The sequence below is a fragment of the Solanum lycopersicum genome, chromosome 8, assembly GCF_036512215.1.
Source record: "Solanum lycopersicum chromosome 8, SLM_r2.1".
Taxonomy (NCBI): domain Eukaryota; kingdom Viridiplantae; phylum Streptophyta; class Magnoliopsida; order Solanales; family Solanaceae; genus Solanum; species Solanum lycopersicum.
In genome coordinates this window covers 51,741,671-51,757,017 of record NC_090807.1, presented here as the reverse complement: position 1 = coordinate 51,757,017, position 15,347 = coordinate 51,741,671, and the positions used below count along the sequence as shown (strand labels likewise).

At 32.5% G+C, this 15,347-nt stretch overlaps 2 protein-coding genes and 1 long non-coding RNA gene across 3 annotated transcripts; all 3 read right to left on the bottom strand.

Moving 5' to 3' along the window:
• Positions 1-6,745: 6,745 nt before the first annotated feature.
• LOC138337646 (uncharacterized) lies at positions 6,746-8,338 on the bottom strand. Its single transcript, XR_011211026.1, has 2 exons — positions 7,964-8,338; positions 6,746-6,835 (listed from the first exon to the last, which is right to left on the bottom strand). It is a non-coding gene; the product is annotated as an uncharacterized lncRNA (long non-coding RNA).
• A 267-nt stretch (positions 8,339-8,605) lies between these two features.
• On the bottom strand, positions 8,606-10,258 carry LOC101245682 (uncharacterized). Its single transcript, XM_026032617.2, has 5 exons — positions 9,586-10,258; positions 9,261-9,508; positions 8,985-9,188; positions 8,791-8,883; positions 8,606-8,689 (listed from the first exon to the last, which is right to left on the bottom strand). The coding sequence occupies exons 1-5, from the start codon at positions 10,211-10,213 to the stop codon at positions 8,606-8,608; spliced, it is 1,257 nt and encodes a 418-aa protein (XP_025888402.1). The 5' UTR covers positions 10,214-10,258.
• A 1,108-nt stretch (positions 10,259-11,366) lies between these two features.
• LOC101245386 (uncharacterized) lies at positions 11,367-14,866 on the bottom strand. The gene is made up of 3 exons (XM_069288467.1): positions 12,600-14,866; positions 12,354-12,542; positions 11,367-12,261 (listed from the first exon to the last, which is right to left on the bottom strand). The coding sequence occupies exons 1-3, from the start codon at positions 14,864-14,866 to the stop codon at positions 11,367-11,369; spliced, it is 3,351 nt and encodes a 1,116-aa protein (XP_069144568.1).
• Positions 14,867-15,347: the final 481 nt, after the last annotated feature.

Sequence of the window (15,347 nt, the reverse complement as noted above, 5' to 3'; positions counted from 1 at the left end):
CTCCTCTATTAATATTTATCTTATCAATCACACGGGAACTTGATCGTGCTTCGTTTGGTCCTTAAAATAATTGTTAAAGAATCAATCTTTTCCCTCGTATTGGTTATATGTTCTCTCTATTGTTCAAATATAACATTATCCCTTGATCTTTCAAAATATTATTATGAAAACACTTTTGGAATGATGATTGAAAATGAAGCTTAACAAATTTCGCATGTGTTATATATAACATTAAATAAAGGGTAGTATATTCCTAATAAATAAATTAAAAATATATTCTCTAACTACTAATGTTTTTGTTTCATCTATATAGAACTAAATAATCATTTCACTATATGTTTTGATGTTACTATGCATTTTTTTTTTGGAACACCAATGAGGTTTAACCTTAAAAATGCAACATAGACTTGAGTATAGTTTTTTCTTTGAATATCAATGAATTATGATGTGAAATAATATAATACTAAGTAAGTAAATCAATACGTCCTATAAATTAATACAGATATAGTCAATACTATAAAGAAATACAGAGATAGTCCAAAAATATACGAAAAGTATTATAAATTGTATGTTTTCTTAAATATTGATCAAGGTTGTATAATTCAATTTAATTTCAAGAAATGAAAAATATTACACAAATTGAGATTTTACATTTCTCGAGTTTCTATGAATTCTGAGAACAATTTTGTATTTGATATTGTATCACTCTTCTTACCAATTATTGTTAAAGCTATCATGAATCTTCTTCTACAATCAAGACACCTTAGCTTACCTAACTTTTATAATTATAATGAGAAGAAAATATGAATAGTGAAGGAATATGAAAAAAAATGAAAATTAATATATGCAAGTTGTAGAGAAAAAATTGTTTTATAACTCAATAGAAAATTAGTAACAATTGTTGGAAACTTTCAGATTTATTCCATAAAGTTTGTAGAAATTTATTGTGGGTTCTGTTTTATTTTGTTAGTAACTTTTGGCTATTTGATGCATTTGTTAAGCTGTAAGTCTTTGGATATTAAAAAAAACAAGATAAAGCAAAATAATAGGAAATCTTTTTTAAAAAATTAAAAATTGACAAATAAAAGTCCTTAACTTTTAAGAGTGTGTATTAAGATTTTGTCCATAAACACATAATAATTTTGAATGTAATGTTATATAATTAATGTGTATTTACATTTTTGTCCATAAATATTATATTTTACAAAGACATTTTCGTAATTCAACCTTTAACTTTGTCATTCCCACTTATAATAATATAAATGATATAGGATATATTGATAAAAACTCTGCAAATAAATCACTACTAAAAATATATATAAATAAATAAATAAATATATATATATATATATATATATATATATATATATATATATATATATAGAAATATAAATCTTAATAGTAACTCATATATCTATAATGAAATATATATATTTATAGTCATTCGTATATTTATAGCGAATTATACAAATCACAAACTCCATAGCAACATAAAATTTTCTATGGAGCGTAATTATGCAAACTATAGTTGTAACATACAAGTATGTTTTTTATGTTTGCTATATGTGAAAGTTACCTAGGTAGGTCAATGGGTAGAACTATCAAAATGGATTGTCCCAACCCAACCCTAATGGGCTAGAAAGTTAAATTGGTTGAGACGAGATGAACCTTTTAATTAAAGGGTCTATAGAATAGCATCCCAACTGAGCCCTAAGCGGGCCACGGGTTGGGATGAGTTGACCCTTCAATAAAAGAATGAAAAATATTACTATCTTAGAAAGAGTATCTAAGAGTATTGAATGTTAACATCTCTGAACACATCATCATATACATACATCTCTTAACACATCTTCCTTCCCCTCTCTCTTCTCTCTTGATCTCGCTCGCCGCTCGCCGCTCGCCACTCTTATTCACCTCTCACTTTATATAAATACAAATGTATAAATTGTGTTTCTGTTTGTATAAAGCGAAGGAAAATTGTATAAACAAATATAAATACATATATTTTCATCCTATACACTTACAATATTACAAATAAAGATCCTCCCCTGCCCATTTTTCTTTTTTCTTTCTTTTTTCTCACTTTATACAAATGCAAATATACAGTTTTTCGTATGTGTTACTGAAATATACATATGAATAACCGTATTTATATATATATATATATATATATGTGTGTGTGTGTGTGTGTGTGTGTGTGTGTAGATATATATATGTATATATATATGTATATATATATATATATATATATATGTACTAAAATATAAATCTTAATAGACACTCATATATGTATAATGAAATATATATATTTATAGTCATTCGTATATTTATAGCGAATTATACAAATCACAAACTCCATAGCAACATAAAATTTTCTATGGAGCGTAATTATGCAAACTATTGTTGTAACATACAAGTATGATTTTTATGTTTTCTATATGTGAAAGTTACCTAGGTAGGTCAATGGGTAGAACTAGCAAAATGGATTGTCCGAACCCAACCTTAATGGGCTAGAAAGTTAAACTGGTTGAGACGAGATAACCCTTTCAATTAAAGGGTCCATAGAATAGCATCCCAACCAAGCCCTAAGCGGGCCACGGGTTGTGATGAGTTGACCCTTCAATAAAAGAATGAAAAATATTACTATCTTAGAAAGAGTATCTAAGAGTATTGAATGTTAACATCTCTGAACACATCATCATTTACATACAAATTTTTATTTATGAATCACATACTTCAGTGAATACTACAAAATACATTTATAAATCACTCACTTTAGTGAATACTTGCAAAAATACATAATAGTCCACGTAAGATTTAGCGGGAAAAGATTAAAAATTTCGCCATTCCTCCCACAAAAAGCTAGCTAGTTTAAAATATTTGATTTTTTATTTTTTTTAAATATCTATATATAAAAACTTTTCAAATAAATCACTACTAAAAATATATCAATAAAAAATATTTTAAATATTCATAGCTTACATAATAACATTAGAGGCTGCGGGTTGGGCTCAAAGGCTAGCAGGACAAATGAGGCTGGACTAAAAAACCTCATTCCTAAATAGGCCAAAAGAATTAGGTTCAACCCCACTTAATTCAAAGGTTGGGTTGGGCCGGCATAACGGGCAAAACCTATTTTGACAGCTCTATCAATGGGTCTCAAAATTATAAGCCCTATACAAGAAACCCAATTTGCTTCGGCCCATATTCGGGCCATGTTGAAAGAGAACACTTAGGGTTTTTTCATATTGTAAATTAGCGAGAGCGCCACAACGTAAAATATTGCCTCCTAGATACCCTGCTAATCAATCATACAAGATAGCAGATAAATCCGCCACCCCCACCACCGGTCGAATACAATTTCCTTTTGATTTCTCCCTTGTAGCCATCACTCGAATTCGCGCAAGTGTATTCACACCCCCAAAAGTCTTTTTCAATTGATGTAATAGAGAAAGGAAGTTGGATCATGAAGGCAATAATCAACGCTATCAATTGAGGTGTGTCATTTATGCTAAATGAGGTATTTGCAATTCATTTATGTTAGTCCTAACTAGGGGTGTACATAATTCGGTTCGATTTTTCATTAAAAAAATCTAAATCAATTCTGTCGGATTATTAAACCTAAAAGTCAAATCAAACCACGTAGGGTCGGTTTTTGTTGGTTCTGGTCGGTTCTTTCGGTTTTTATCAACTTTTTGATTTTTTTTGTTTTTTTATAACTATATGGTATTTTGAAAAAGAGATCAAATATATTTTCATGTGATAAGCTAAACTTAAGAAATGTTAAATGATTGTAAATTTTCGTAAAATCGATAAAATTCATATGAGTACAAAATATATTTTTTAAAAAAATATCAACGTTCATTACGTTAAATTAATAATATTGAAGGATACGGTCAAACTGAATACAAAACGAAATTCTATCTACCATACCCGTTAACAAATTTATTTTACTAAATTAAAAAATCCAAAAAATATTAGTTGTCTAACTTTAATAAGTTAGATCACCCATTAATTTTACCCCTGAAGACCTAACCCAAATGAAAAATATTTCAAACATGTATTTTTCTTTACCCGAAAATTAATTATTTAATACAAAAAATCAAACAATTTCTTACATTTTTTGGGATAGGAGCTGGTAGGGGTGTGGGCTGATAAAAAATACTCTAAAAGTATTTTGTATTTAAAGCTTTTAATAAGATCTGCACTATAATATGACTATCCATATTATACAATGGGTAACTCATTTTTATCCATTTAAAGATGAGTCAAATACTTCATCTATTTTTGTTTAACTCGGTTTTTGATCGACTCAACTCGCTCTTTGTCACTCCTACATGTTATTATTCTTTGTAATGCGTTTAGAATGACAACATTTTAGTCACATTAGTGTTTCACACTATTCTTTAAATAAGACTTCCTAAAATTTTTTATTATTCTAATGGTAATGTGATTTGACTCAAGTGCATATATATGGATTCAGAGGATGATGGCTCTGGTTCAAGATGGTTTTTTCAAAAGTGTAAGAGTCCCATTACAAAAACGGGATACACAACTTGTGAATGTGGGTGTAAAACATGGGTGAACGATGGGACTAATGAGAAATGGCTCGTTTTGGATAGCCCATTGGCAAGTCCTCCACTTAACAATAAAGGTCCGATTCTTCTTAGCGATGAGGGGGAGTCTGAAGAGGACTATGAGTTGTTGGAAGGAAAAGAAGAATGGTGGAGCTTGCTGAGAGTGAAAACCACAACAAAGGTCAAACATATTTTTTTGGCCACACTATATGGACAAGTTTAAGAGTTCATGAGGAGGAATGTAATGATGAGGAGTCGGGTGAAAAGGGGTCAGATTATAAGGAGTGTAAATGCTTGTAAAAAGATGAGTGCTATGATCGTACTGAAGTTATTCCTCTAGAAGAGAAAGAACATGTTTCTATCAAAGAAACACTTTCTTTAGTATTCCGATTAGATGACGAGGAACCCATTCTCCCCGAGAAAGAATAATTGGAAAAGGAAATTGAAGATCATTTTGCTGAAATGGAGATGTGTTTGTTGGAAGAACAAATAAGCCTTTCAAATCTTCACCTGTTTTGCAGATGCAAAGTGAAAAATTAAGTGACTGTAAGTGTGACGCCCCGAGCTACCTCCGAGATGCGGACACGGAACCTAGGACCACAAGTGATCCCAAGCTAACCTTGCTAGCATGATCATGAGCATACTAAAGATAATAAACTGTTGCGGAAGCTAAATCATACTTGAAATGAAAAAATGGGGAATACCCATATTCTATAACTAAGATATTTGAAAATAATGAGTTTAATACAAAAGAAATATTAACTCAATATTAAGCTGAATCTAACTATGTCTGAAAATAGCCTCAAAAATAGACTAGACAAACTAAAATGAGCCCCAGCTAAATCTAACAAAAACTTAAACTAAATGACTAGAGACTGAAATGAAAATCATGACTGTTGTCCTCGGAGAATGAGGGATCACCACTGAATCTACTGAACTTGAAATCGAGAAATCAATCTATGCGTGATCTGGATGTTGAGAACCTGAGCCTACATCATGATAAGATGTAGCGCACGTATGCGTCGGTACTTCAAAGGTACTGAGCATGTAGGATAGTGTAAAGCTGAAATAAAGCATGAATGAACAAGCACAAAAACAAGTATAATAATATAAACATGATGTGCTGATTTCTGAGCTAACTGGATGCAATGACCAATTTATAACATGCTGAAACTGAATACTGAATATACTGATAAATGGTCAATGTAGAGAGTCTGACTGAACTGTGGGAGATACTAATAACTGATAATAAAACCAAATGAGCTAAATGTGGAGTCCGATGTATACGCCCCATCGAGAGGACCCAATTTACCCTTCCAAAGGTATAAAGGCATGGTGGCGTGATCAGTAAAATGATTGCACACAGAGGGGACTTACAACCCACTACACCATTTTCGGCCTACAGCAACACCACGTAAGTGTAGCCTAAACTAGCATAAAGTGTGGCCTTTGATAAAAGACTACACTTTTGGACATTCAGCAACACTTTTTAGGGGCTGCCCAAAAGAAGCGTAACCTTTGACATTAGGCAACACTTTTTAAATGTTGCCACCTTTGGCAACACTTATAAAGCGTAGCCAAATAGGTATAAAGGCACGCTTTGAAGACGTGCATTAGCAACACCTATTTTTTGTTAGACTACACTTAAAAGCGTTGCCTTTTTAGATTAATTGGTCACACTTAAAAAGTGTTGCCTTTTATTGGTCATCTATTGCAACATTTATATCTCATCTATTGCAACACTTATAAGGTGTTACTTTATATGTCATCTATAGCAACACTTATTAATTGTAACTTTATATCTCATCTATAGCAACACTTATAAAGTGTTGATTTTATATCTCACCTACAGCAACACTTACAAAGTGTAACTTTATATCTACCTAGAGCAACACTTTCAAAGTGTAACATTTTATCTACCTAGAGCAACATTTACAAAGTGTAACTTAAACATTTATAAGCCTACATGTAGCATAAATATATATAATATATTTACATACATACAAGTGACCTAAAACACAAAATGAACTAATTAAGCATTAAATTGAAGAGATATTTCAAATAAACTTCGAGAAATATTTCATGTACAACCAAAACATAGAAAGTGATTGCTTAAAGATCTCTAATATCAACAAGTTCCAAAAACCCAAAAGTGTCATTCAAACGTATATGACAACAATACAAAAATTTCTTCATCTTTTGCCACAATGGATCGAGTTTACTTCTGGCCAAATTCAAATTCAGTTACCTACATTTTCCTACACATTTAAAATAAAATTATAAGTTTGTGAATTAATTGTGGAAGTGCATAATCAGAGAGAATTCACTGCAAGACAACCAATCCAAATCTAAATACAATTTCAATGTAAAAATTACACATTATAAGGACTACAACATTTGTGCAGTCTTCTGTTGTTGGCTCTCAAAAATTAAACTTCAAAAGTTTAATTTGTGCAGTCTTCTGTTGTAAACTTCAATGTAAAAATTACACACAAGTAGTTCAAACAAACCAGTGATGACCACTAGAAACAAGGTTCATAACATACTCTAGAAGTGTCCACAAAAATCAATACATAACAACATGAACATGATATTTTCAAAGAACTGCAGCATAGGCCAAGGTTCAACATCAGACTGCATCTCTAGTGCATACAAAAAAGACACAAACATCATCAGATTGTATCTCTAGGGCAAGGTTCATCATCAGACAGTGAACAAAAAATACAGACAAGAGAAATGTTTAGTAAGAAGAGAAGGAATGCTATAAAAAGACACAAACAAAATCTTGAACAAGTTAAAGATTTAACAGACAATGAACAAAAAATAGAGGACCAGTAGCAAGAAAAACCCCTGCAGATTTTCCTCTCCAATTTTCTCTGCCTTGTCTGTAGTTTAACAAGTAACCATTAAGGATCTATCAAACATAATAAATCTACCCACAAGATCACAGGCTGCACCACATTAATACTAACAGCCACAACCACCTAGCTAACAGACACCAATATGAATAAAATAGCAATAGCTTCATAAAGGTGCAGACAGACCATTAAAAGACCAGCTACAATAGCCTTTACAATGAGCTGGATTCAGAAGCTAAAGGTAGAAAATAGTGTCATCATTTTTTTAATTGAACACCATTGGAATATGCCATAAAACATAATGTGTTAGCCACAGACTCCTCAATTGCACAATACTAATAGAACAATTATTCAACTAACGATTCGAATGCTTAAACCAAAAACAAAAACATTCTTAACAGTTATAAATAGGTGGACTAAACTTAGACAAGTAAAAATAAGTTTTGAATTTCATTACCAATAACACCAACTAAACTAGAAGAAAAACAATATTGACACTATTAATAGAGAATTTGAAATATAAAATACCTTTTGATGAACCGAATCTTGAGCTGACCCCGAAGAATATGGAAGATTTGTGCCTTTTACAGCTTGTGCACTACTTGCATCAATAGGTGAAGCAAGGTTAGATCCAACACACCTGGGTATATCTTGAAAATTCAATCCAGGGTTGTTTTGTAGCAATTGAGTGAATAAATGTCGCATTTCTTCTCTCAATTCTTCCTTTAGAGAAGTGATTTCATCGGCATGCTTTTGTTTTAGATTGTTAATTTCCTCATCTTTCTTCAAAGAACTTGTTGTCACTGATCTACCATAGCACCTAACTCGACCAGGCTGCTCCTTTCCAAACACTGCCCTAAATGCATCATCAGCTGTTTCCCCAGAATTTTGGCGACTTTGAAGTTCAGCCTATTGAATAAAATTGGCATCCATAGTGAATTGTAAGTAGTATCAAGCATTAAAACATTATGAAAACTTTTCGTAAAAAATAATTAAACAATGTCGACAAATAATTGATATCTCCTTGAACTTGCACAAGAAGAAGAAGAAGAAGGCATACATGATTAAAATTTAATGTAGTCAAACTCCCCACGATATAAATGTTAAGTCTGAATAAAGTTCACTAATAATCCTCTTTGAAAAACTTACTATTGCAACTTGGGTATCAGCCTAGATTTCCTTTCCCGTCTTGGTACGAGTTGCAATAAATATTTCAGGCTTTGATGGTTCTTCGTTGTTTTTTTTGGCTGCACGCTATAGATTATATAAAAAGAAATTTTAAAAAATCAGTAAGTTCTTATAAAGTACAAAAAAATGAAAATCAAATTTTGTATGAAATGTCAGCTAAGTATTACCAATGCCACGCGTACTCTAGAAAAATTAATAGGTCCCATTCGATGCCTCCACTTTTGTTTTTTCCTGTTTTGAGAATTCATCTCGCATATAGCCTATTGTTAAAAACAAAGAGATAATTGAATTGATATCTATAAAAAGAAAAGATATGACACAGAATTAGTCGATGAGTGGAAATGCACCATTTTAACCTTACTTGAACAGTTGGGTGTTTCCAATACTCGATCAACTGGCGGAATTGATGATGTGGAATGCCATCAGGACATTTTGCTAGCATATCCTCAAGGGTACTGTCTTTATCAAAAAAATTCTTTTTAATTTTTTGCTTGTGTCGCCTCCAAGCATCACGAAGACCAGTCATCACCCACTTCTTTCCTTCTACTGGAAGTAGAAATTTGGACTATGCAAAATAAAATATATTTAGTTTCAGTAAGTAAAAAAAATATGAATTCTCATGAGTGGTAGTTCTTACATTGACGTATTCCCACATGCGCTTTTTAGTATCCTTTGGCACCACATGCCAACTAGTGTACATCAAGCTGATGAATCTAGGATTCCTTGCAATTGTTCCTATAAAGTTGCTTAATTGTGAAACTATCTTATTAGTTGGTCCCACCGCTTGTCCTTTATCAAATGTAACCTCCTTTCTTTCTTCCAAATTTCTTGCATGAATATCCTTACATGTTGTATGTCCTCGAACTTTTTTTGGCTTCGACATTTCTAGATTGATTTAACAGACGTGAAATAAGATATTTCTTTTATAATGAGTTCTAAATCATACAAGGTTTAAAACATACCTTTTGTACTACAATCAATGTCAATTTCCTTTTCGACATCACATTTATCTTTACTGAATTCTTCTTGTTCCACACGATCATCCAATCCTTTGTTATGTTCATTAATAGTAGGAGTATGCATAAATTCGACATCACTTGTTGTGTTGTTGTCACGTTTTGTTTCATCATCTTTGTGTATCCCTTGATCTTTTAGAAACTGATCAAGAGTACTAGCTGGTATGACCGGCTTCCTCTTTACCTGTTTGCAATTCGGTAGATCAAGAATATCATGTCGTGCCTCTCCATTACCTAGTGCTGTTCCAGTCGCATGTGCTGAAGCAGTAACATCTTTCTTCAATGACGTATGGAACCTTGAAGATGATTGAATGACTGATTTGTTCCCAAGCAATTTACTCTTTCCTTGTTGTGGAATGAAATCCTCAAAATTCTTTCTTTTATGTGATATTAGTGCCTGCTCTTTCTTAGCTTTATCATTGCGTTCATTTGCAAGTTGTTCTCTCTTAATCTTGAATTTGTTGGCCAATTCAGCACTTGATCGGTATTGCATATCAACATCCAGATTCTTCAATGGACTTTGACCTTTGTTTGGATTTAAACCCTTTTTCTTTAGCATTGTTGATTGATTCATTGTTTTTGCTTTGTTTAAATCTCTTCAATTTGTTTCCCAATAGTAAGTAAACCTACAAAATAATAAGATTGTTTAAGTGAAAGAAGTAGCAGCAATGTAATTTTGATATAAGGTTCACAGATGGATAGCTTCTTATAGTAGATTGCAACATTTTAGTTTCTAAAATTTTCAAAATTTCTCTAATATCCAGAACTTCCAAAATTTCCTGAATTTATACATTAAAGTACTGTATAATATTGTAGAACTTATACAAAACAGTAATTTAATTACAGAACACATTTTAAATCACATAATAAGTCAAACACACATACGTACAACAATCTAGGTGCAACACTATAATGAGTAAAGGTGCTAAAAGAGGAAGTAGACATAAAATCATATACACAGAGTCAGGATCTCTCATATAAAGGATTCATATATGCAATACCAACTAACTGATATAAAGCATAATTGTTGATACAATTTAATTAAATTTGGTATTTGTCATAAGACTCATTAGTCTGCTTATAGACTTAGCTAACAATGTGCATGTGGGATTTAGTGAATTTTTTGTAAGGCATAACTCAATATTGTAAAGAAATGGGCTCTAATAAAGCAGAATGAATAGGGACTGAGGATTGTAACTTAATACCACTATGTAACTGAATACCACAGTAAAACAGGACGGATTGAAATTGGAAGAACTACATGAACAAACAGAAAAAATTGATAACATATGAAACAAGATATTTCAAACAACTGCAGACGCGACTGTTTAAAAACTGGAGAGCTTCTTATTACTTAAATTAATAAAAGGTAAAGAGTTGTACCTCTCTCGGAGCGACAAACTCCGGACAACGACCAAATAAGAAGCAACTTCAAACTACAGAGTTGAATGCCTCTAATGCCAACTGCCTGATAATAAAATGAAACCAGAAAGTATATTAATAACAAACAACCAAATCAAGCAAAAATCAGCTAGAAGTATAGGTTCCTCAATAAAATAATAATCAGATAAGAAGGCAACATATTACATTCTACAGATTAGATATATTAATGTGTTTTACCAAAAAAACTATTATATTACAAAAAAACAGTGAGTGAGCACTATATGATCATCACAACAAAACTATTATATTACAAAAAAAAACAGTGAGTGAGCACTATATGAAACTCATGGTGTGTCTTCTTCAGACTCGACTTCATCATCAAACTCATCTTCACACTCATTTTCAATCTCGTCTTCAAGCGCATCTGAAAACTCATCTTCATACTCATTTTCAGACTCATCTTCGAACTCATCTTCAAACTCTTCTTCATACTCGACTTCAAGTTGTTGATTGACAAATTCCTCCACAGGCACATCAATGATTGTTTCTGGTAAATCAGTCCTTGTTAAGAGTACTTTACCATTATCTTTTGGTATAGATGGACCCTTCGAATGTTCAGATGTCTCATTTTCATAACTTTGTGGGAGATTAGATTCAACTTCATCACCCATGTTAAACAGGTCTCTTGGAACAGTCTTCATAACATAATGTTTATCTTGATCATATGGATCTTGCACATAGAAGCATTGGTGTACTTGAGATGCAAGCACAAAAGGCTCTTCCTGGGAACATCTCTTGTTAAAATAGACATAAGTAAGGCCATAAACATCTTTTTCTACCTCATACCAATCACACTTAAATAAAACAACCTTAAAATGGCTGTAATAGTTTAATTCAACAATATCAACTATTCTACCATAATAAGTCAAATCTGCAGCAATCGGATTTTTATCCTTTGAACTTGCAAAGCTTGTAGTTGAGGCAATTAGTGTAACACCACTATTTTGTGTTTTACGCCTTGTATCACGCTGCCTAACATGGAATCTATATCCATTTATGAGATACCCAGAATATCTTTTCGCAACAGAATTTGGTCCTCTAGATAATTGTTTTATCAAATCAGACACATCCTCTTGCAAAGCACTAGTTTCAAACCATTGAGAGAAGTTTTGACAATGATTCTTTGCTTTTCTCCATTTAGATCTTCGTGACTGATTATTAACCTCTTGCTCATGCTCTCTACAAAACATTTATTTTATTTGTTAAAATAATAAATTAAATAAGATAAAAATTAATTATACAAAAAGAATACTATATTCAAATTAAGGTACCTAATATATTCTTGAACATCGTCACAATTTCCCAATAAGTATGCATGTGCCTGACTTAGTGACTTGTCATCTAAAATGATTGGATCAGTTTTCTTTGCTCCTAAAGGAACTCCTTTGTTAGAAAACAAACTCACAGGTTCTGCGTCACTTGGGTCACATTCATCATTATTTCGCGCTCTCCTATTAAATCTGGTATGCACACCCCGATGCAGATATTTTGAGAATAAATTCATGCAATCTATTCACACTCGTGTCTCTGCTATGCAACCTTCTGGAAAACGCCTATTGCGAATGTATGATTTGAATGTACCCATTTCTCTTTCAGTGGAATACATCCATCGATTTTGCACTGGGCCGCCTAATCTCACTTCATTCACCAAATGAATAGGCAAATGAATCATGATATCAAAAAATGAAGGAGGAAAAATTCGCTCCAACTGATTTACTGTTTCTATGATCTCTACTTCTAAGCAATCTAGTTCCTCCAATGTGATTACTTTTTGGCACAAACGATGGAAGAAGGAACTTAGACGAATCAAAGGAATAGCCACATGATCAGGAAGAATGCTTTTAATTGGTATTGGAAGCAAGTAATGTAACATGAAATGAGCATCATGGGTTTTATAATTAGATACCTTTCTTTCATCCAAGTGCACACACCTAGATATATTTGAGGCACTACCATCAGGTAGCTTGGCTGTCTTTAAAACTCCACAAAAGATGGATTTCTCTCCATTTGTCATTGAGAAACATGCCTTTGTAAGCTTTGTTCTCTTACTATCTTCTGTATCTTGTGGATGAAGGTTCTTCCTGATTCCCATATCTTTCAAATCATACCGTGCTTTTGCATGATCCTTTGTTTTTCCTGAAATATCCAAAAGAGTTCCAAGTATGCTATCAACTATGTTCTTCTCTATGTGCATTACATCAATGTTGTGACGTAACAAGTTATGCTGCCAGTAAGGTAATTCAAAAAAAATTGACCTTTTTTTCCATGGGCCATCATTTGATCTCTTTTTCTTTTTCCCAAACACATTTTCAAAATCACGTAAGCTATTAAGAACATCAATTCCCTTTAAAGGAGCTGGAAGAGGCCTAAATTCAGTTTTTCCATTGAATGATCTTTTGTTTGATCTCCATGGATGATCCATCGGTAGAAAAACATGATGATCCATATAGCACATTTTTCGACTATGTTTAAGATAGCGAGAATTAGTGCCATAGTTACAGCAAGGGCAAGCAAACTTGCCTTTTGTACTCCAACCAGATAACATAGCATATGCAGGAAAATCACTGATTGTCCACATAAGAGCTGCCCGCATTTGAAAAGTTTCATTTCTGGAAGCATCATATGTTTCAACCCCAGAATCCCATAATAATTTTAACTCGTCTATCAATGGTTGTAAGTAAATATCAATGTCATTTCCAGGTGATCGTGATCCAGGTATAAGTAAAGAAAGTATGGAATATTCAGATTTCATGCACATCCAAGGCGGCAGATTATAAATCATCAACATAACTGGCCATGTGCTATGTGATATACTCATGGTTCGAAATGGATTGAATCCATCACTTGACAAGCCAAGTCTCACATTGCGACAATCTAGTGTGAAATCTGCATGCACCCTATCAAAGTCTTTCCATGCTAGACCATCAGCGGGATGCCTTAACTTTCCATCTTTAGAACGTTTCTCTTCATGCCACCTCAACGAATCTGCCATCTTTGAGCACATAAATAGCCTTTTGAGTCTAGGAATTAATGGAAAGTGTCTCAAAGTCTTTGCAGAAACTTGATGTTGCTTTTTTGAAGACTCAAGCTCACTATCAACTTTAGGATCTTGAATATACCGTGAAGCTCCACAAGTGTGACAAAATTCGTCTTCCTTATGATCATTCCTGAACAACATGCAATCATTTGGACATGCATCAATTTTATCATAATCCAGACCAAGATTCTTAACCATAGACTTGGTTTTATTGTAAGACTGAGGAATGTTCAACTCGGGAATCGCCTCTTTTAATAGCTCTAGAAGAGAAGTGAATGATTCATTGCTCCATCCATGTAAACACTTCAACAAATATAAGCGAAGTGTGAATGATAATTTAGAGAAACCTATACAACCAGAATATAATTCTTGGTTTGCCTCTTCAAGTAAGCTATAGAATTTCTTGGCATCTTCATTTGGACTATCATAAACTCCTCCAGCCTGTGCAACATCTCTAAATTGATCATTCAACAACCCATCAATATCATCACACGAGTAATCCATATCATCATCAACATTCAACTTGATATCCCATTCCCCGTGATTGATCCATCTAGTATAGCCTTTAATGAATCCATGGCATATTAGATGATCATACACTACATTCCTTCGGTTCCAAAGAATATTACAAAATTTCGCACATGGACACTGAATTTTCTCTCCATGAGGATCTCCATAAGAGTAAGCGAAATCTAGAAATGATTCAATGCCATCAATATACTCTTTGCTATACCTTGCTAAATTCATCCAATCCTTGGATGGGATATGTGAACTCCTAGAAGAATATATCAATATTTAGTCTTTCAGCAATAATCATGAACCAGTTAACAAATAAGTTTTAAAAGTCACGAGTAATCTATCAGAATCATGTGTTATCAGATGATAAAAATTTCTTACCTAGTCATGAGGCATTCACTATGTCAAATCAAACCTTTAAACCTCCACAAATGTTTTTCAATGCTGATGATACTATAAATAAAAAAATAAGTACAATTAATAGGATATACACAATTAAGAAAGAAAATAAATAAATATAACTCAAATGATTAAAAGTTAAAGTTTTGTAATTGAATTTGGAGCTTTAGTACTTTTAGAGTTTTATGAGCTTTTAGAGTTAAAGCTTTAAAATCTCATTCTTGTGCACACAAAATCAGAGAAGTATCAAATATCTAATACCATGTTTAAACATTCAAGCAAACATTCTTATGATCCTATAATAGATATTCGA